Source organism: Biomphalaria glabrata, chromosome 7 (assembly GCF_947242115.1).
Source record: "Biomphalaria glabrata chromosome 7, xgBioGlab47.1, whole genome shotgun sequence".
In the NCBI taxonomy this organism is placed as follows: Eukaryota; Metazoa; Mollusca; class Gastropoda; family Planorbidae; genus Biomphalaria; species Biomphalaria glabrata.
In genome coordinates, this window is record NC_074717.1 from 16,960,332 (window position 1) to 16,979,551 (window position 19,220).

General features: G+C 36.9%; 1 protein-coding gene and 2 long non-coding RNA genes across 10 annotated transcripts in view; 2 read left to right on the forward strand and 1 right to left on the reverse strand.

The window, feature by feature from the left end:
- LOC106051098 (microtubule-actin cross-linking factor 1, isoforms 6/7-like) overlaps positions 1-19,220 on the forward strand; it is a 76,446-nt gene that overhangs the window by 49,287 nt on the left and 7,939 nt on the right. For all 8 annotated transcript variants that reach the window (XM_056036737.1, XM_056036729.1, XM_056036731.1 and 5 more), the window contains exon 4: positions 17,566-17,689. In XM_056036737.1, coding sequence (XP_055892712.1) covers positions 17,566-17,689 — 124 coding nt within the window. The remainder of the gene's footprint in view (positions 1-17,565; positions 17,690-19,220) is intronic.
- Positions 11,045-12,547, forward strand: LOC129927443 (uncharacterized). The gene is made up of 2 exons (XR_008779050.1): positions 11,045-11,429; positions 12,279-12,547. It is a non-coding gene; the product is annotated as an uncharacterized LOC129927443 (long non-coding RNA).
- LOC129927444 (uncharacterized) lies at positions 12,727-15,131 on the reverse strand. Its single transcript, XR_008779051.1, has 3 exons — positions 14,902-15,131; positions 13,520-13,587; positions 12,727-13,194 (listed from the first exon to the last, which is right to left on the reverse strand). It is a non-coding gene; the product is annotated as an uncharacterized LOC129927444 (long non-coding RNA).

The window sequence follows — 19,220 nt, forward strand, 5'->3', positions numbered from 1 at the left end:
AGTTATGTTTAAACAAAATTCAGGGTTGGGCAAACGATAATGGTTTTAAATTTTCAGACTCCAAAACAGTTAGTATGCATTTTTGTAATCTAAGGGGACTCCACCCAGACGTTGAACTATTTATACACAAAAAGGGTTAGGGAGTATATATTTTAATAATTGTGCAACTATTATTCAGTTCATGTTATGTTGGATATTAATTTATATTGGAGATTTCATTTGCCAGAAGTTGTCTGTATTTTATTTGTTTTTTCAATAAACAAGTTATATGTCCGTGAATCGGGCATTCTGAAGCTTCATGCCATTTCTATCTTTCTATTTGTCGTCACGGTTATGTTCATGTCTCGGTTATTTTTGGTAGTCAGAATTGAAGTACACATACATGTATCAAGTATCAACTTATGGACTTAGGATGTGGACATGTAGATGCTGGCAGTGTTAGAAGCAAAAAATACAACCCATATACTTATCAAAAATACTCTGGAGAAGAAAAGAGCCTGACAATTGGTAATAATGTCCTTTTGACTTAATATTCAGATATGGAACATCTAGGCCTAGAATGCATATGGTACTGATTTCTTTCCTTAGGGATAATAAAGATTATTATTATTACAAAAAAAAAGACCTCCTCTATACCCAATTTGCAGTAAGTAACGTTTTGGATATTTGTACCAAAAATAATACATAAAATATTTAAATATCTAGATCCATATATTTAACGATCATACACACGTCTAGATGCGTATCTAGATACAGTCAATCATTTTTCAAAAGTTATTTACTTTTTTAATTTCTATTTGAGTGTCACCGCCAGATGTGTGCACCCATGCTTTTGCCACTGATCTATCTAGCTCGGTATAACAGTGCTGTGGCAAGTGCCTAGGTCTTCTCATTTATCCGGCTTACTTACATGAGTATTTTTTTTTCGATCAGCTCATTAACGCAAATGTTGAGCAGGTCGACCACTTTCTGACTGAAGAATAATAAGTTTCACTAAGTGAAAACAAGGGGACAGCTTAACGCGCCATACTTGTGGTCTCATGGTTACAGAGATTTCTCCAATCTTACGAGGTAACTGCCCCCCCCCAAACCAAAAAAAAATAGTCCTGTCGTACGCGTCGGGTCATCTTGCTTTTCAATAGAGCCTGTTCTATTCCCCTTTTAGTAGGTTTCCTTCTGAGACGTTTCCTGTTCTTCACTACGTTTTGCCAATCTTGAGACCAGTTGGGTTATACCAGGATATGTTCTCGGAATGGGCTACATTGCCCCACTAATTTGAAACTGTCAGGTAGAGTTGAGCCATAAGCTCTTGAAACTCTAGGCCCGCAAAAGCGAACAAGAGCTCCCTCTTACCGGTCTGATTGAACAGTGTGTTCTGTCTGGGAGAGGGTCTTAGGAGTGTCTAGTTTGACTCTTTTATTTCCAGTCACACGGTCACTCCGGACTCGCGGACTAGAGACGCGGCCGAAGACCGTGTACACCGGAAACCTCCGCCATTTCTCTACCCTTTGCCATGCTAACGGCGCCGGACACGCCATATATAAAACGGCACTTTGAGGAACGGCGCCTTCCACAGGAGTCATGATTCACTACACACTTGGCCTAATCATTTCCTTCTACGATCGTTTCCACCCGGGCGCCAAAATGAGGCAGGGTAGCATGCCTGGGCCTTGCCCCACCATTTGAAAATTCTCTAGTTGAGTTGTGCGTCGCACTTGGAACTCTTAGGCCAGCAAAAGCGAACATAAGCTCCCTTTCACCAACCTGAAATGGGCGGCGAGTTCCTCCTTCCCGCCACTCTGTCCTACGGGGGGTGAGACTCGGGGTTAAACTTACAGTTTGATTTTGCGTTCACTTCCAGTGGAGACGGACACTACGAACTCGCGGACTAGAGACGCGGCCGAAGGCCGCACCATTGGGACCCCCGTCGTATTCCTATACTATACCAGGCAAACCTTGCGGGACACGCCATTTATGTAACGGTCCCTTGAGGGACGGCGCCTGGACGTTGACAGATCGCTGCGGAAGCTCTTTTTCATCCCCGCAGGACTGAGTTCTGGTCAGCCTGGGTCTCCTGTAGAGGAGAAGGGGGGCAATTGTTTTGGATTGTTTTACTTGGTGAGATGTTTTTGTTGAATATAATGTAACTCATAATAAGGCAGTGTGGTTTTGTTCCTAGTCCAGGACAGTTGGACTTTTGGATATAGATAGAGTCGAAGTGTAGACTCTAATTATTTTTCTGTGTTGTCACTATTCAGTCTATGGAATATTAAGCTGTTAGATTTTTAATTGATACTGGATATTTCAAATGTCTGAACTGATTCTGTATTATAGTACAGATAATGTAATAAACATGTTATATGTCTGTGAATTGGCATTCTGAATCTTTATTCTGTCATTGTATGTGTCGTTAGGGTATTGCCCAGGACTTGGGTACATTTAGTAATACACATACGTATATTAGAGGAAATGAGTCTTGACATTTTGGGGGCCCGTCCAAAACAACTACATGCGATGGATGCATCAATCTCGAGTGAAGCATCTGCTGCATCCAGATAGCGCATATCTCTGAGTACTGTAACCCGAAGTATCTGCTGCATCCAGACAGCGCATATCTCTGAGTACTGTAACCTGAAGTATCTGCTGCACCCAGACAGCGCATATCTCTGAGTACTGTAACCTGAAGTATCTGCTGCACCCAGACAGCGCATATCTCTGAGTACTGTAACCTGAAGTATCTGCTGCACCCAGACAGCGCATATCTCTGAGTACAGTAACCTGAAGTATCTGCTGCACCCAGACAACGCATATCTTTGAGTACAGTAACCTGAAGTATCTGCTGCACCCAGACAGCGCATATCTCTGAGTACAGTAACCTGAAGTATCTGCTGCACCCAGACAGCGCATATCTCCGAGTGTGTACTAATGAAAGAGTTCAAGTCCATAAGGAGCGGAAACTCGTCGTCTGTATTTTAGGCTGTTACTATCTAATAATAATGATTTAACATGCCGAATGTGTTCACTATTAGCAAGTAATAGTAGCACCCCTTCGTACGTCTAAACATAAGTGTATAGGCAAGGGCAATTTCGTTCCTCATAATTGGATTACCAATACGCTCATTCCTTGGATTATACTTAAGAAGCTGCTGCTGGATCTCATACTTATATGAATTTAACATTTGTGGTACATTCCATTTGGATTATACTGAAGAAGCTGCTGCTGGATCTAATACTTAAATGAATTTAACTTTTGTGGTACATTCCAAGTACCGGTACTGCGCTTAGGTATAAAGCCATGTTGGGATTACCTGTTGGATTATCTACCTGAAATAGACTAAGAGAAAGCACATTATTGGATAACCTTGGACTATTATCTTTAACCTGTTGGAGTACCAGTTGAACAACATTAGTAGGAGCAGAGGTATTAGTATTATTTTAATTTTGCTTTAATTCGTTTTGTATGTATATCATTTTGTGAGGTAATATTGTAATAAAGGACACTACTCTAGGAAAATGTCAGAGTTTATATCTCGTCCATTTGAGGAGATAGTAGCCCAGGCTCAGATGTTGGGGTTTAAGGGCAAAACGTTAAAGAAATTTATAGATGCCCAACAGAAAATTGACTTAGATAGACTGACAAGGGAAGCGGAGGAGAGAAGACATATAAGAGAGATGGAGGACAAACAACTAGCAAGACAACATGAAATGGATAAGAAAGACATGACAGTTAACGACAACCCCCAACAGAATAAACAGTTAGACAAAAACCTAAAATGCATGACAGACAACGAGGACTTGTTATTCTACTTAGAACTGTTCGAAACGACTGCTACTGCTAACGACATACCCAAGACAAGATGGCCACTTGTCCTCACTCACAAATTAAATGAAAAACTAAAATTGTTTATGATACAAACAAAACTGATACATAACACTGACTATGACTTTGTTAAGGGGGAGCTCCTAAAACAAGCCCAACTCACGGAAGAAGCCTGCCGAACACTGTGGCATGAACTTTCCCCAAAGACGGACGATATGAAAGATTTTTATGTCCATTTGAAAAGGGCCTTTGACAACTGGCTTAAAACATCACAAACCCCAATGACAGTAGACGGTATAATTGACCTTATAATGAGAGACAGACTTTACAGTGTGCTATCTTCTGAGGCACTGAAAGATATTTTGCTACGAAAGCCTACTTCAGCCCAAGAGGTTTTAGACTGTATCGATCAATTTAGAGATGCCACGAAAGGCTCTACACATATTGTAAAGGGAAGTAACAAAGTAACTAGTAACGATATCCCATATGTAGCATTTGGTGCCACTGGTCAATCTAACAGTCGTCGCCCGAATAATATAAACACAGAGGGGACACAAGTGATATGCTATAGATGTGGAAAGGGCGGACACATTGCTCCAGGGTGTCGGGTAAAGCTAAATGAGAATAGAGGTCCAACACAGCAATAACTAAGAGTATTACCAGAAAGGGGGCAACAAGTGGGATTGTTTGCATGTCACACTGATACATTTGATTGTTTTAGATTATAAATATAAATCAGTAGGTGGATTGAAAATAGTTGAGGGATTTTTAGGAGATCGAAGGGTTTCTGTTCTACGAGATAAAGGGGCGAGCATAATTGGGGTCCGAGAAAGTTTAATAGAAGAAAGTCAGAAGATAGATGTTTTTTTTACTTTAAAATTAATAGATGGACAAACCTTTCAGTATCCACTTGCTTGGATAGACATTGATGCTCCACTTTTAAAAGCAGTCTTTGTAGCGGCCATGTTCAAGGACCCGATAGCAGATATTATTATTGGAAATGTTGATCAGGCTAAAGCATTTTTATATGGGAATGCTGTTACTAGGGCAATGGCGAAAGCAGAAGACACTAGGGTCAAATCGGAAGATAATGACAGGATTGGCTTAAGTAAGTGGATGGAATTGGACAGTGATTTTAGAGAGGATCAAAGAATGATAGTTCTTTATTTAGATTATGGGAAAAAGCGAATGCAGGAACAGTCGAGGATAAGAAGAAGGGATTGGTATCGTTTATAGTTGAAGAAGGTCTACTTTACAAAGAATTTGAAAGAAAAGATAGCCCTGGGGTAATAGAGCGACAACTTGTAATCCCTACGAATAGACGTGAACTAATAGCACACTCTACACCTTTAGCTGGACACATGTCTATAAATAGAACCAAGTATAGGGTATATTCGCATTTCTTTTGGCCTGGGGTAGATAAAGATATAAAAACATACATTAAATGTTGTGACCTTTGTCAAAGAGGTAGACACCCAGGAAAAGCTGGAAAAGTAGAACTAGGGCGCATGAATATTATTTCCTCTCCATTTACTAAAGTTGCTATTGATATAGGACCACTCCAAATGACAGATCGGAAGAATAGATTCATTTTAACGTTGCTTGATTTGGCAACAAGATGGCCGGAAGCTGTACCACTCCCTAATACAACAACACCAGTAGTAATAGAAGCTCTAAGTGCTATTTTTACTAGTCTAGGATTCCCGGAACAGATACTCTCTGATAATGGATCTCAGTTAAGATCCGAATTATACAAAGAAATAGGTCAGTTTTTTAGCGGCCCCCGAAAGGGGAAAAGACGCTATTAGTTTTGTGCGAAATGTCTGTCCGTCTGTCCGTCCGTCCCGTTTAGATCTCGTAAACTAGAAGAGATATTGAAAATCCGACTTCACAATATTTTAGACCATTCAAAGTTCTGATGCAACGGCTACTTTTTTTTTCCTGAAAGCGAAAATTCTAATTTTTAAAAATCAATTATGCAAGAAGTTTTTTTATAAGAAAAAGCTAATTAGTATGCATTATATGTTACACCTAATTTAAGACGAATAGTAATCTTATAAATATCATTTTCGTGAACATTTTTCTATATAGCGGAATTTTTTTTTTTTTTTTTTTTTTTTGAGAATTCGAAAATGAGATTGAGTCTTTTCAATAAATTAACTTATTTAGTTCGAACTGAGGGTCCCGGGTTCGAATCCTGGTGAAGACTGGGACTTTCAACTTCTGAGTCTACCCAGCTCTAATGGGTACCTGACATTAGTTGGGGAAAAGCAAAGGCGGTTGGTCGTTGTGCTGGCTACATGACACCCTCGTTAACCGTAGGCCACGACAGATGAACTTTACATCATCTGCCCTATAGACCACAAACTAGTTAGGCCAGGTTCACATCTAACTTTACATTCACTTTCACGTATCCTTTGATCTGCGGGACGGTTGGGGCACTACACAAGATCTGTTAACCTTCTTTCTCCATTCTTATCTCTCATTTGTCTTTGATATAATTTCATTCGGATGTTCTTTCTGAAAATATTGAAGCCTACCTGGGTGGACCACTGGTCGTGCGGTTTGCGCGCTGGACTGTCGTTTGGATTTATCGACGATCGAAGGTTCAAACCCTGCCTGCTCCCATCCCCCGTCGTCCTGCGGGAGGTTTGGACTAGGAAGTAAACTATCTTCAACTCTGAAGGATTATCCGAATTATGTAAAATATTTTACTTCGGGGGCCGATTTTGAGTTTGTGTTTCCACACAAACTGTCTTTTGTAACCTTGTTAAAATAAAGATTGTTAAATCAACCCCATTCCACGCCATGTTAAATGGGGGTGTAGTGCTGAGAAAGACGGCCGAAGCAGAACCTAACAATTGGGATAGAGTTATAAATGCACTTCTGTTTGCGTACAGAGAGGTACCAAATGAGTATACTAACATTTCCCTTATGAAATGTTGTATGGAAGGAAAGTCAGGGGGCCTATGTCAATTCTAGAAGATCTTTTTACTAATCAACAGGTAGAACCAGAAATAAAGAATGTGTTTGACTATTTATTAGACCTAAAAAGTAGTCTGGCTGTGGCTTGTCAAATAGCTCAGAATAATAGCTCAAAATGTAAGAAAAGTTATAAAAGGTACCGGTATTATGATAGAAATAGCAAAGAAAAAGATATTCAAACAGGTGATTCTGTGCTTTTACTGAAACCACAGAGACAAAATAAGTTAGCCTTGCACTGGGAGGGGCATTATAAAGTAGAAAAAAGAATTAACAAGTTTAATGTAAAAATAAAGAAAGATTAGTAAAATATCATGAAAAAAACAACACCGAATGTACGGTTAGGGAAAATAGTGATCTACAACTCTTGGGAACTGCGTCACATGTCTCGAATGTGGGTCAAGGGGAAGAATAATTACATGCGTGCATAGCATCCCTTGTAACCGACCAGGAAGATGATAACCAAGAGGATGAAGTTACAGAGTTACCTACTCTTGAGAGTACACATTCCAGGGAACATATTAATATCAATACTGAATTAACCGAAACCCAAAGAGAACAAATTCAGACGCTAGTTGAGAAGTATAAAGATATAATTACTGATATATCGGGTAAAGCGAAGGTTAAAGCATTCAACATTGAGCTCACAACAGAAAAGCCTATTACACTGAGGCCATACGCAGTTCCTATTCATATGAGAAATGTCTTAGACAAGGAGATAGAGAACATGATTGAAATGGACATTATTGAAGAGTCTCAATCGCCCTATGCATTTCCTGTTGTTTTGGGTAAGAAAAAAAGATTCAACAGTACGTACTTGCATAGATTTTCGGAAATTAAAGGCGGTTACCAAATTTGACGCGGAGGCTATTCCAGACCATAGACTATATATTACATGGACTGCCAACACTAAGGAAACTAAGCATAAGTTCCATTCACCGAGGCGTCCTTGGTTGCGTGGTAAATTGACTTCCGGTAGAATTTGTTACTATATAAAGAAACTATTCCCGAAGATTTTTACCATCAATTTTACAGCAAATCATAAATGGAAACTTAATTGTCATATACGTTGTTACAGAGGTAAGTGTGCACAAATCAATTTGTGACTTAGATCTATGACTATAAAGCTTTGTAACTGATTTTCTTAGCCAATATAGATAATTAGCCAAGCCTGTATTTCGTGTATTCTTGTTTACGACATTAATTGTCTGCTAATTGGTGCTGCCAGTTTGGATTATTTGTTTTTCTTTTTTTTTTCATCACATTTGATAATTATTATCATTATTTTTACAATGTATATTTTAAATGTGATAAGCGATTTACTGAAAGAGTCAATACATTTCTGAGAGTGTCATTTATTAATTTTGTATATAATTGGTGATATAGGCCTAAGTTAAATCTGTGAATGAGTCAGTCTAAATAAAATAACAATATAGTGAGTCAATAATTTTAAGCCTACAATCTTACATCTTTACCAACTTTTGTTCAGATCTACAAATATTTTTTTTTATTCAATTTGATTTTAATTTCAAGATAATGTGCATTTTTATCTATAGTAATGGAAAATCAACCTTAAAAAAAAAATCATCGATTAACTGAAAAATCTGCATAAAAATTTCGGCCTTCAAGTTTTTAGTGGGTTTTTTTTTTTTTAACTAACTAGAATCCCAAATAACATCCAATTCTTCTAAAAGCTATAAAAAGATCTGATATTGTTTCGAATATATTCGCCCAATAAAATTTTAGAATCATTAGGCTCTTCTTCACTAGAAAGTGATTGTACACATAAACATGTAGACTTTCACCCAGATGTAGTGACCTATGGCTATAAACTTTATCTACAAATACGAACTTACACACAACACACTACTACACTACTATATATATAATGTTATGACTTTGACATGCGCACCGCCATCCAAGATAGTGCAGAAAGAAGGTGCGCACTATCAGTGACCAGACAAGTCGGATGTTGACATAAGAGACTAACGATTTCCGCCCAAGTCTAGAGCCAATATGGAGATGCTGTGCTCAAGGCAGATGTCCTTTGTGTTTGTCATGTCTCCGTGTAAATAAACGTCAATGTCCTCGTTGAGTTGCCTCACTTGAGTTATTACATTGGTGTCAGAAGTGGGATTATAGGCAACTCAACGAGAGGAGGTAGGATTTACAATGGCAACTTTGAAACAATTAGACCAACTCTCGGTTAGAGAGCTTAGGAAGGAACTTCGTAACCGATATGAGATAATTGGTGGTACCAAGGAGGTGCTTACAGCTCGTCTCCGGCAAGCCCTAATTGATGAAGACGAAGATCCGGAGACCTACCTATTTGAAATTGAACCGGAGATTTATGAGCTTATTGGCAAGATAAATGAAGGTATTGATGCAATGTGTGAACAAATTAACAGTATGGGGAACAAGGTAGATAAAATGGTGTCTCAGCTGAAAGAAGGAGTAGACTCGTTGGTAAAGGAGCAGTTGCCTGTAGACTCGTTGGTCAAGAAGTTGCGTGGTCAAGACTGTGGTTGCACAAACAGTGGTGACGGAGACGCTGGGGATTTGAGCGCCGTCTGTGTTGTGGGCAAGTCTTGTGGTTGTGACTTTCAAGACGAGAAACGTGATGGCGATTGCTGTGATGATCTCAACGGGATGTACCGAGTCGAACGGAAAGAGACAAATGAAGAAACTGAAGACTGTTACGTGCCTGAAGCGTTTGTTCCTGTTGTACCTGTTACCAGTACCTTAACTGAAGTCTGTTATGTGCCTGAAGCGTATGTTCCTGTTGTACCTGTTACCAGTACCTCAATGAGCCTGACGGAGCAAGACAACGTTGGGTCTGCGTTCAAGCCTGTTGCTATGGACCTTAAAGACCTCTGCCTATCTGTCGGTGCTCAAGAGGGAAATTCGAAGCTTGACAACTGCATTCAGAAGCTTAGCATGAACTGTACGTGCGGCGCATCACACATAGAATTTAGATGCCAAGAAAACCACCAACAGGGCATATGTACTTCTACCATCATCATCGACATTGGCATAGATGAATGTCAATCGGACCACTCTAAATCTGAGCCGTCAAGAGGAAGACATTTTCCACTTGAAACTGAAGAGACCTGTATTCTGGACGTGAGACTGTTGTCTGAGGATGACTGCGGTGCATTGGACTTTGTTTGCAACGTGGCTGGATGTGAACCTGCAGCTCCCTTGAGAGGCGTCTGTCGGGAAGGTCTGCTGAGACAGCGTGTCCGATCAACGTCTGTGCTGAAGAAAACAGTGCTCGACACTATCTCTTTGTGTGGCAAACGGCCACGTCATCGTCGCAACAACAGCCTGGTCAACTGGAGAAAGAGAAAGCGGCACTGGAGGAAAACAATGCGGATGGCTTCGTGGGGAACACGCTCCCTGCCGCCTGTGGCTCCGACTGATCGACCTCCACCTGAACTGTCAAACCTCAGCTGCAGTGTTTCTTTTCGGGACGAAAAGTGCTAAGACGGGGGCAATGTTATGACTTTGACATGCGCACCGCCATCCAAGATAGTGCAGAAAGAAGGTGCGCACTATCAGTGACCAGACAAGTCGGATGTTGACATAAGAGACTAACGATTTCCGCCCAAGTCTAGAGCCAATATGGAGATGCTGTGCTCAAGGCAGATGTCCTTTGTGTTTGTCATGTCTCCGTGTAAATAAACGTCAATGTCCTCGTTGAGTTGCCTCACTTAAGTTATTACAATATATATATATATATATATACATACATATATATATATATATATATAATAGAACACTAAACACTATTTATGTAAATGCCCATTTTTAAGTTTGTAAAATAATAATTTGTTTTTATCAAAAATCTGGCTATGCCTATAGTACTCTTAACAAAATTATGACTAAAAATATTATGAACGTCGAGTCTCTAGATTCACCATCTTTGTGTGTCTGATAAACCCAGAGAATGAAGATATAGAATCTATATAGGCCCCCTATTATATAGAATCTAGCTCTAGTTGACTCTAGACTAGATCTAGGATAATTTCAAGTCTAGATGTTCAGCTTCATCTTACCTTGATCATGATGATTAATTTTAATCTGACTTCCTGACTTGTTAACTTAAACTTAAACTTCGTCTTACTTAGCCCTTAGGCGCCTTAGCCTTAGCTTCTTCATATGTGAATCATGAATGGAAGTGCTTGGCTCACAGTGTCACAGATCGTTCTTTAAACTATTTGAAGATCTGAAGATGCAGGCCAATACCACTCTTTTGTTATCTAAGGTGTTTTCCTTCAAATTATACTTTCTTGCATAAGAATTAAATATATTATGCAACCATTCTCAATTAGAAGTACAGATTAACCAGTTATCTTGGTGGAAAAGGATGTCAGATGAGTTGAGAAAATGCTTAAAGAAAGTCTTTACATAATTCTTTGAACTAAGTCACTATAAATATTTTGGAGATTTAAAAAATTTAATTAGAATTTTATTATTGCTCACATTAAAAGCAATTGTTCTTTTCTTTTCTGCAGATGTATATTTCAAGAAGAAATGATGCTTTCTTATTTCTAAGAGTTTATCAATAGGATGAATGCCACAAAACTCACTTGTTATGCCAGAAACTCTTCCTACGAAACTTCCAGTAAGTAAAAAAAAAAAGTAAAGTTTCCCTTCCAGACCTTGTGATCGATAAGGCAGATGATGTAAAGATTATCTGTTTCTGACCATTCTGTTGCCTACGGTTAACGAGGGTGTCATGTGGCCAGCACAGTGACCAACCGCCATTACTTTCCCCAACTAATGGCAGGTACCCATTAGAGCTGAGTGGACTCAGACTCAAATTAAAAATTCCAGTCTACACCAGGATTTGAACCCCGGTCCCTGGTTCGGAAGCCAAGCGCTTTACCGCTAAGCCACCAGGCCTCCTTCCAGTAAGTAGGGCAGCTTAAAATTTAATACTTTTATCTTAGTGCAAAAAGAATAAAAGCTGTCTTCAAATTCTCCCTTTAAATTTGCAAAGATATGTTTATAATTTAATGTATGCAGTAAAAAATTATGTTTCAAACACTCAGTACAATATTCAATGACTCTCTTTATTTTGGTTACCTCAGCATGCTTGTGCAGAAAATTTCCTGAATTTTTTTAAAAATCTGTTCCCTTCACTTTCAAGTGCATTTAATCATTCATTAAATTTTCATAATATTACTGAATATAATGCCAAAGATTAAATATTGTTATTATTATACTATTCCTTTTTTTTTGTAATATTTTAGTTTCATAATATGTTCCCATAGCATTTTTGTGTAAAACCTCTGATATACTTTACTATACTCCTAATATACTTTTTAAGGAACTGTTTTGTTAGATGTTTTCAGAATTGATTTTACCCGTAAAGGACTTGAACATATGGAAGTTTGGTACTATATGAAACTAAGATTGAATTGGTGACTTGTTATGAATTTAATGTATGTTGTTTCTATTCCATCAACAGTACTAGAATTTGTCCAGTGCCTGTGATCCTCTGAGTTGAAGGAGAATGTGCTCCATAATACCTACTAGGAGCTTGCTGATAGCTGGAAGTTCATGAATACTATGTTGTCCTTGATTTGATGATTCTGAAAACTACCATTTCTGAAGACTTGAGCATTATTTCTATAATTTAAAAAAATCTTTTCAGGAAATATTGTGTTTATAATATTAAGAAAGTGAAGATAATATTGTTCTTACTAATATTATTGACTTATTAAAATAGAAAGCACATCATTACCAATATTCATTTGTCAATAAATGTTAGCATTATTCAATTTTTAGTTACATGTTCAAACTATTAAATTTTATTATTTAAATTATAGCAACTTTTTCTTTCAGTCCAGCTTAAGATACATTCCTGTAAAAAGTCTATAATAATAAGTTAATGTCGATGTAATATTGTTCAGACACTTACAAGTTTAATCATCTATACTTCACAAAAAAAAGTGTTTGAATGGTTTTCATTTGTTTGTACATCAAATATGTATTAATATAATTATCATTTTTAGATGAAACATTAAATACTGAAGATGACCATCTCAATTTCTGATGTAGGCCTATTCTCATTTCATGAAATAAACAGAATATTATCTGAAATTTCATCCCTTCATGGTAACTGTAACTGGCTTCATAAAAAAATGGAGTGATGACTGGGTTGACTATACATTTTTGTATAAATAATGCATCAATGAATGGAGCTTATACTGTTCTTTTCCTCATCTTGAAATGTGTGGACTGATAATTAGCTGTTGCATGATACTCTAAATGACAAATATCTTCTACTCATTACAATAGCATATTTCCATGCTGTTTGGCTAAGTGGAAGCAGATAAAATTTGTTCCTCTATTAGCTGTAAAATCTCGAAATTCATGAGCAGCTGAGAAAAAAAGAAAAGAAATTCAAACTAGTTTAGACATGTTATAAATATATATATTTGCTAATTTAAAAATGTAAGACTACTTTATGTTACAACAATGGACAGCATCTTTAAAGTTGATTTCAATGCAATCACAAGAAATAATTTTTTCTCTACAATTAGGCCTGCTTTAATGATTTTTTTTTATGTAAATAAATTTTATGCATAGGATTAAATATAACATGTACTTAAGGAGATTTTTTACCTATTATTTCACAATTACAATTTAAAGTGATACATGTATTGATAACACAATGTTATTGGAGAAAGTAAAAAAAAATCTCACTTGTAGTAGATCCCTTTCAATTTGAAAGTTAGTGACAATCAAATCAGGTTTGTGGAAGTAGTATGCTCCTTAAGTAAAAAAAAAACAAAAACAACGAAAAATGCATTATAAAAAGTTTTCGCTTTAAATAAAATTTCTCTTGGGTGACTTGAGTAGAAAGTAATAGAAATATGAACTTCATTTAGCAATATGCTCACACTAAGCAGAAGTGGTTTTTACTAGTGAAAATTGTCTGTCCAAATAAGCTATTGAAACTACTGTTAGCTTCACATGATATGAACTGTAAAGTTTGACAGTTCTTCCTCTAAGACTTTTAGGTACCGGTATTATCTATCAAGAGCAGGGTAAAACAAGGATGGGTTTTGGCCATCAACACTATTCGGAATTGTTTCGTCTGTACTCTCATAGCGCCTTGGAAGATGGGGTAGGCCCTATATATCCACAGTAGATCGGATGGAATGCTTCTTAAACTGGCTTGACCAAAACGAGGAAACTACATAACCTGATTAGGGAACTGATGTTTGACGACGATGCTGCTCTCACTACCTTTCGCAGTAATTATTACAAAGGCTAGTCAATACTTCGACAGCTGCAGATCAATAGTTCAGTCTTACAATAACTCTCACCAAGACAGAAAAAAGGGCATAAAAAGTCAACATCATCAAACTCCATTTGAGTGAGGGCTTGAGAGGCTCAAATCCTCTCTTGCAAAAGCCCTGGACAGAAACCCTGCTGTATTGCGTAGTGCATACATGTCACCATACAGATCGAGAATTTTTGGTTCTGACCTGTTGAGACGGAGATCAGCAAGTCTGGGGCAGTCAAAAAGAAAATGAGGCACGGGGGCACCAGGATTCGAAATTTGGCCATAGCCGTGAGAAACATGAGGCAACAGGACAGTGGCCTGTCCTGCACTGTGTTATAATAACTTGCCATAAAACATCACAGAATGTACTTTTTCTAATTTATCAACGACAGCATCTAAATGCCAAACATACTTTTCTTACATTTTTCAACTCGGAGAAAACTTTACATCTAGACTTATTACTTTTACTTTAGGCCTACACATAATATAGGACTTTTTTACAACTTATAAACGAAAGGTCATTTTAGCCTATTATATTAAGAGCATATAGATTTAAATTTACCGGGTTATCCTTCTGAATAAGTCCTACTATTTGGTTTATATATATATATATATATATATATATATATATATATATATAGGCTATGTCTCACAAGAACCTCAATTCAATCAATGTCGTAAACAAGAAAATACACGAAATACAGGCTTGGCTAATTAGTCTATATTGGCTAAGAAAATCAGCTATAAAGCTTTACAGTTATAGATCTAAGTCAGAAATTGATTTGTGCACACTTACCTCTGTAACATCTTCTTTAACAATTCAGTTTCCATTCATGATTTGCTGTAAAAGTGGTGGTAAAAATCTTCGAGAATGGTTTCTTTATACGTAAAAAAAAATCTACCGGAAGTCAATTTACCACGCAACCAAGGACGCCTCCGTGAACGGGACTTGTTTATTGAAAAATATAGGCTTAGTGCGTAGAGTTGGCAGTCCATGTAATATATAGTCTATGTCCAGACCAAGAAGATCTTTTCTTACATCTTAATAGTGCCAATTGTTTTACAAAGATAGATCTAACAAAAGGCTTCTGGCAAATACCAATAGAAGAGAATAGTAGGAAGTACACTGCATTCAGTGATCACTTTCAATTTAAATATCTACCGTTTGGTCTGCTTAATTCTCCTAGTTTTTTTAATCGCACTGTTAGGACCATTCTTAAAGAACTGGAAAATGTTGTGTTTTATTTTGATGACATTTGTGTATTCGGGCATGATTGGTCATCACACTTAATAGCACTAGAGAAAGTGTTGTCCAGGCTAAAAGAATATGGGTTTACTATCAAGCCAAGCAAACTTGAAATCGCGTATCCTAAAATAACTTTCTTGGGTAATATTGTAGGTGAAGGAAACATATACCCAGAACCCAATAACAGAAACAAGGTATTAAATATAAAATCACCAAAAACGAAAAAAGAGGTTCGATGTTTGCTAGGTATTGCTAATTTTTATAGCAGATTTATTCCAGCGTTTGCGGAAATAGTATTTCCAATTACTGGATTGTTAAAAAAAGGGACACCGACGAGAGTCAATTGGACTCCAGAATGTGACCGGGCATTAAGAAAAATTCAAATGTGCATGACACGGGATCCTATACTGAAATTACCAGACGTTAATAGACCATTTATTGTGCAAACAGACGCGTCGGACATAGCCATATCATGTTGTCTTTTGCAGGAAGTAAAAGGAATATTCCATCCTGTAAAGTTCTTGAGCAGAAAACTGTTGCCCAGTGAACAACGGTATTCAGTAATAGAGAGAGAATGCCTTGCCATTGTTTGGGGGGTACAACGCTTGTCCAGATATTTATATGGCGCTAAATTCACAATTCAATGTGACCATAGACCACTGGCCTTTTTGAAGAGCGCAACATATGGGATTAATAGAATTTGTCGTTGGGCTCTATTATTACAATCATTTAACTTTAATGTAGAACATCTAAAGGGCAAACTAAATGTAATTGCTAACTTTCTATCTAGACTAACAGAATAGACCAAAATGATATTGATTACAGATAACTGAAATATAATATTTATTCATTTCAAAGTTATTTGTTTGTTAGGATTGGCGATATGTAATTAACCGCCTTTTACAAAAGGTAGAATATATGTTTTCACACTATTTTTTGTTTACATGTTGATATATATATAAATATAATTATAATTGCTTAGTATGTTGTATATAACATTTACATTTCAGATGGATATAACTTTTTTTTCTTACAAAATGTAAAAAAAAGAAAAATATGCTTGTTCACTGACTATTTTTTTGTTTACATGTTGATATATACATATAATTATAATTGCCTAGCAGACTGTGGATAGTATTGATATTTCATGTGGATACATCGTTTGTTTTTTTTTTTGTTTTTTACAAACTGTATGTAAGCTATGTTTTAGTACCAAGATTACTTTTGTTTGCATGTTGATATATGTACGTTTTGAAAATCCCTTTATTAGAAGTTTGTTTGTTTTAAATGAACCCAGAAACAGACAGAAATTAGAGGGGGGAGAAATGTCAGGACTGAGTTCTGGTCAGCCTGGGTCTCCTGTTTACTGTAGAGGAGAAGGGTTGTTGACTTCAAAACTGTTATTGTTTTGGATTGTTTTACTTGGTGAGATGTTTTTGTTGAATATAATGTAACTCATAATAAGGCAGTGTGGTTTTGTTCCTAGTCCAGGACAGTTGGACTTTTGGATATAGATAGAGTCGAAGTGTAGACTCTAATTATTTTTCTTTGTTGTCACTATTCAGTCTATGGAATATTAAGCTGTTAGATTTTTAATTGATACTGGATATTTCAAATGTCTGAACTGACTCTGTATTATAGTACAGATAATGTAATAAATATGTTATATGTCTGTGAATTGGCATTCTGAATCTTTATTCTGTCGTTGTATGTGTCGTTAGGGTATTGCCCATGACTTGGGTACATTTAGTAATACACATACGTATATTAGAGAGGAAATGAGTCTTGACACTATACCAGGCAAACCTTGCGGGACACGCCATTTATGTAACGGTCCCTTGAGGGACGGCGCCAGGACGTTGACAGATCGCTGCGGAAGCTCTTTTTCATCCCCGCACAGTGCAATGAGAATGCTCTCGCACCCTCTTATGCGGGAGCCTTTGTTTCGCTACCCTTTGGTCTAGTCATTCCCTCTCACGACCGTTTCCACCCGGGCGCCACGATAAGGAAGGGCAGCAAGCCCGGGCCTTGCCCCACCAAACAATGCCTAGTGATATTGCTGAATAAATCAGTTGTCAGAATGTTCGTATACATTTTGTCTAATGCCATTTTTTTACCATGTTGTTAATACCCAAAGTTGAAAATTAACCGCCCTAAATTTTTATCTGCCATCATTAGCATTAGCAATGACTTGTGTAATTGTGTTCATTACAGGCATGTTTGACATGAGAGTACCAGCAACCAAAGTAGAACTACATCTTCTATGCAGACTGCTAGATACGAATGACAACGGCAAAATAGATTACAAACATTTAGAAAATATTTTACAATCGGTCAGGTAATAATAGAATAGTTTATAGTAGTTTTCCTAACCCAGTGATACTCAAGCTGGTCTATATTTGGTTCTCAAACTATGTTGGCAGATGAGACCAATAGCTGGTTGCCACGTCGTACAGACCTTTGACATGGCAACGAGCTATTGGTCTACACAGCCCACAGGTTGCGACGTTGCAGGTCTGTGTACAGGCCTTCAATAACTATTGGTATCGCGTATATCCCTTGCTATGTTTTCCACTTTTCATTAGACCCCCTGCTTAGATAATTATGCATTTTTTTTAAATTCATCAACATCAAATGTTTTTTTTTTCTAAGTCGTATTTATTTATTAATGAAACTTAGATTAAAACAAGGCAAAATGAAATTTAATATGTAGTGCATGCCTTCACCAAACAGAAAAAAAAAAGAAACGCCATTTAGTGGGTTGCTTTAGTTAAAAAAATGTCAATATCGGGCTTCAACTAAAACCCCTTTCACTAGATTTAAAAAAATTTAAACAATAGAATTTTTCTGATGATATTTCATAATATCTGATAAGTATCATGTATAATCTTTTTGAAGTAGAAGAGCTAAAATCTCTGGCCAAATAAATTGTTCGTGGTGCTGTTTTCCAACGTTTTTGTGATGTGGAACATTTTGTGGAACTAGTCATTTTTTATCTTGGAGTGTTGGAAAAAAATAAAAAATTTATAATCTATTTATCATGGTTTCATCGTCTCAGATGATTCTCCAGCTGGTTTCATGGCGTCATTGCTTAAAATTTTGTTGCATTAAAGGCACATAGGCAAAGAAGGAAGGAATGAAGCTAAATTTCAAATCAGCTCTGAACTGTCTTGTTGGATTTAGCCATGTTTAATATTAGTTTCATGTAGATATCCTATACTCCAAAGAAAGCAATTCTTGTATGTATGTATGTATTTATATAATTAATTTTTTTATATAGGCATATGTATAGTATTAAATGAGAAAAAAATGACAACTCGTTGGTCACATTGCGAAATCTCGAGGTCGAGTTATATTGGTTTAAATTCATAAAGCGCTGGTTGCGAATGTGTTTGTGTATCGTGTGTGAATGTTGTTCGAATTTTTCATCTATACTGTTATTGTGCAGTAGTTAGCTGATGTTGTCAATTGTAGTCATACTGAATTTCCATTTGATTGGATCAATAAAATTATCTTATCTTACCTTTAAACATGTTTCATTATCGTAAACTGACTTCGAGTATATATCCTTCCTTAAGATATAATTCAAATGAGCGTGGCTCGGTCACTTAGTACTTTAACAATATTGTGTCTGTTTCATTGTCGTAAACTGACTTCGGGTATCTATCCTTCCTTAAGATATAATTCAACTGAGCGTGGCTCGGTCACCTAGTACTTATATAAATATTGTGTCTGTTTCATTAAAGCCATCCTTAATGGGAGCAACAAAAGTAGCATTTCTAAGAATTTTGGAAGTACGTACATCAGGAATATACGACAAATGGGGTGAAACTCCAAATATAATGGGTAAAATATCTGGATTTGTTGAG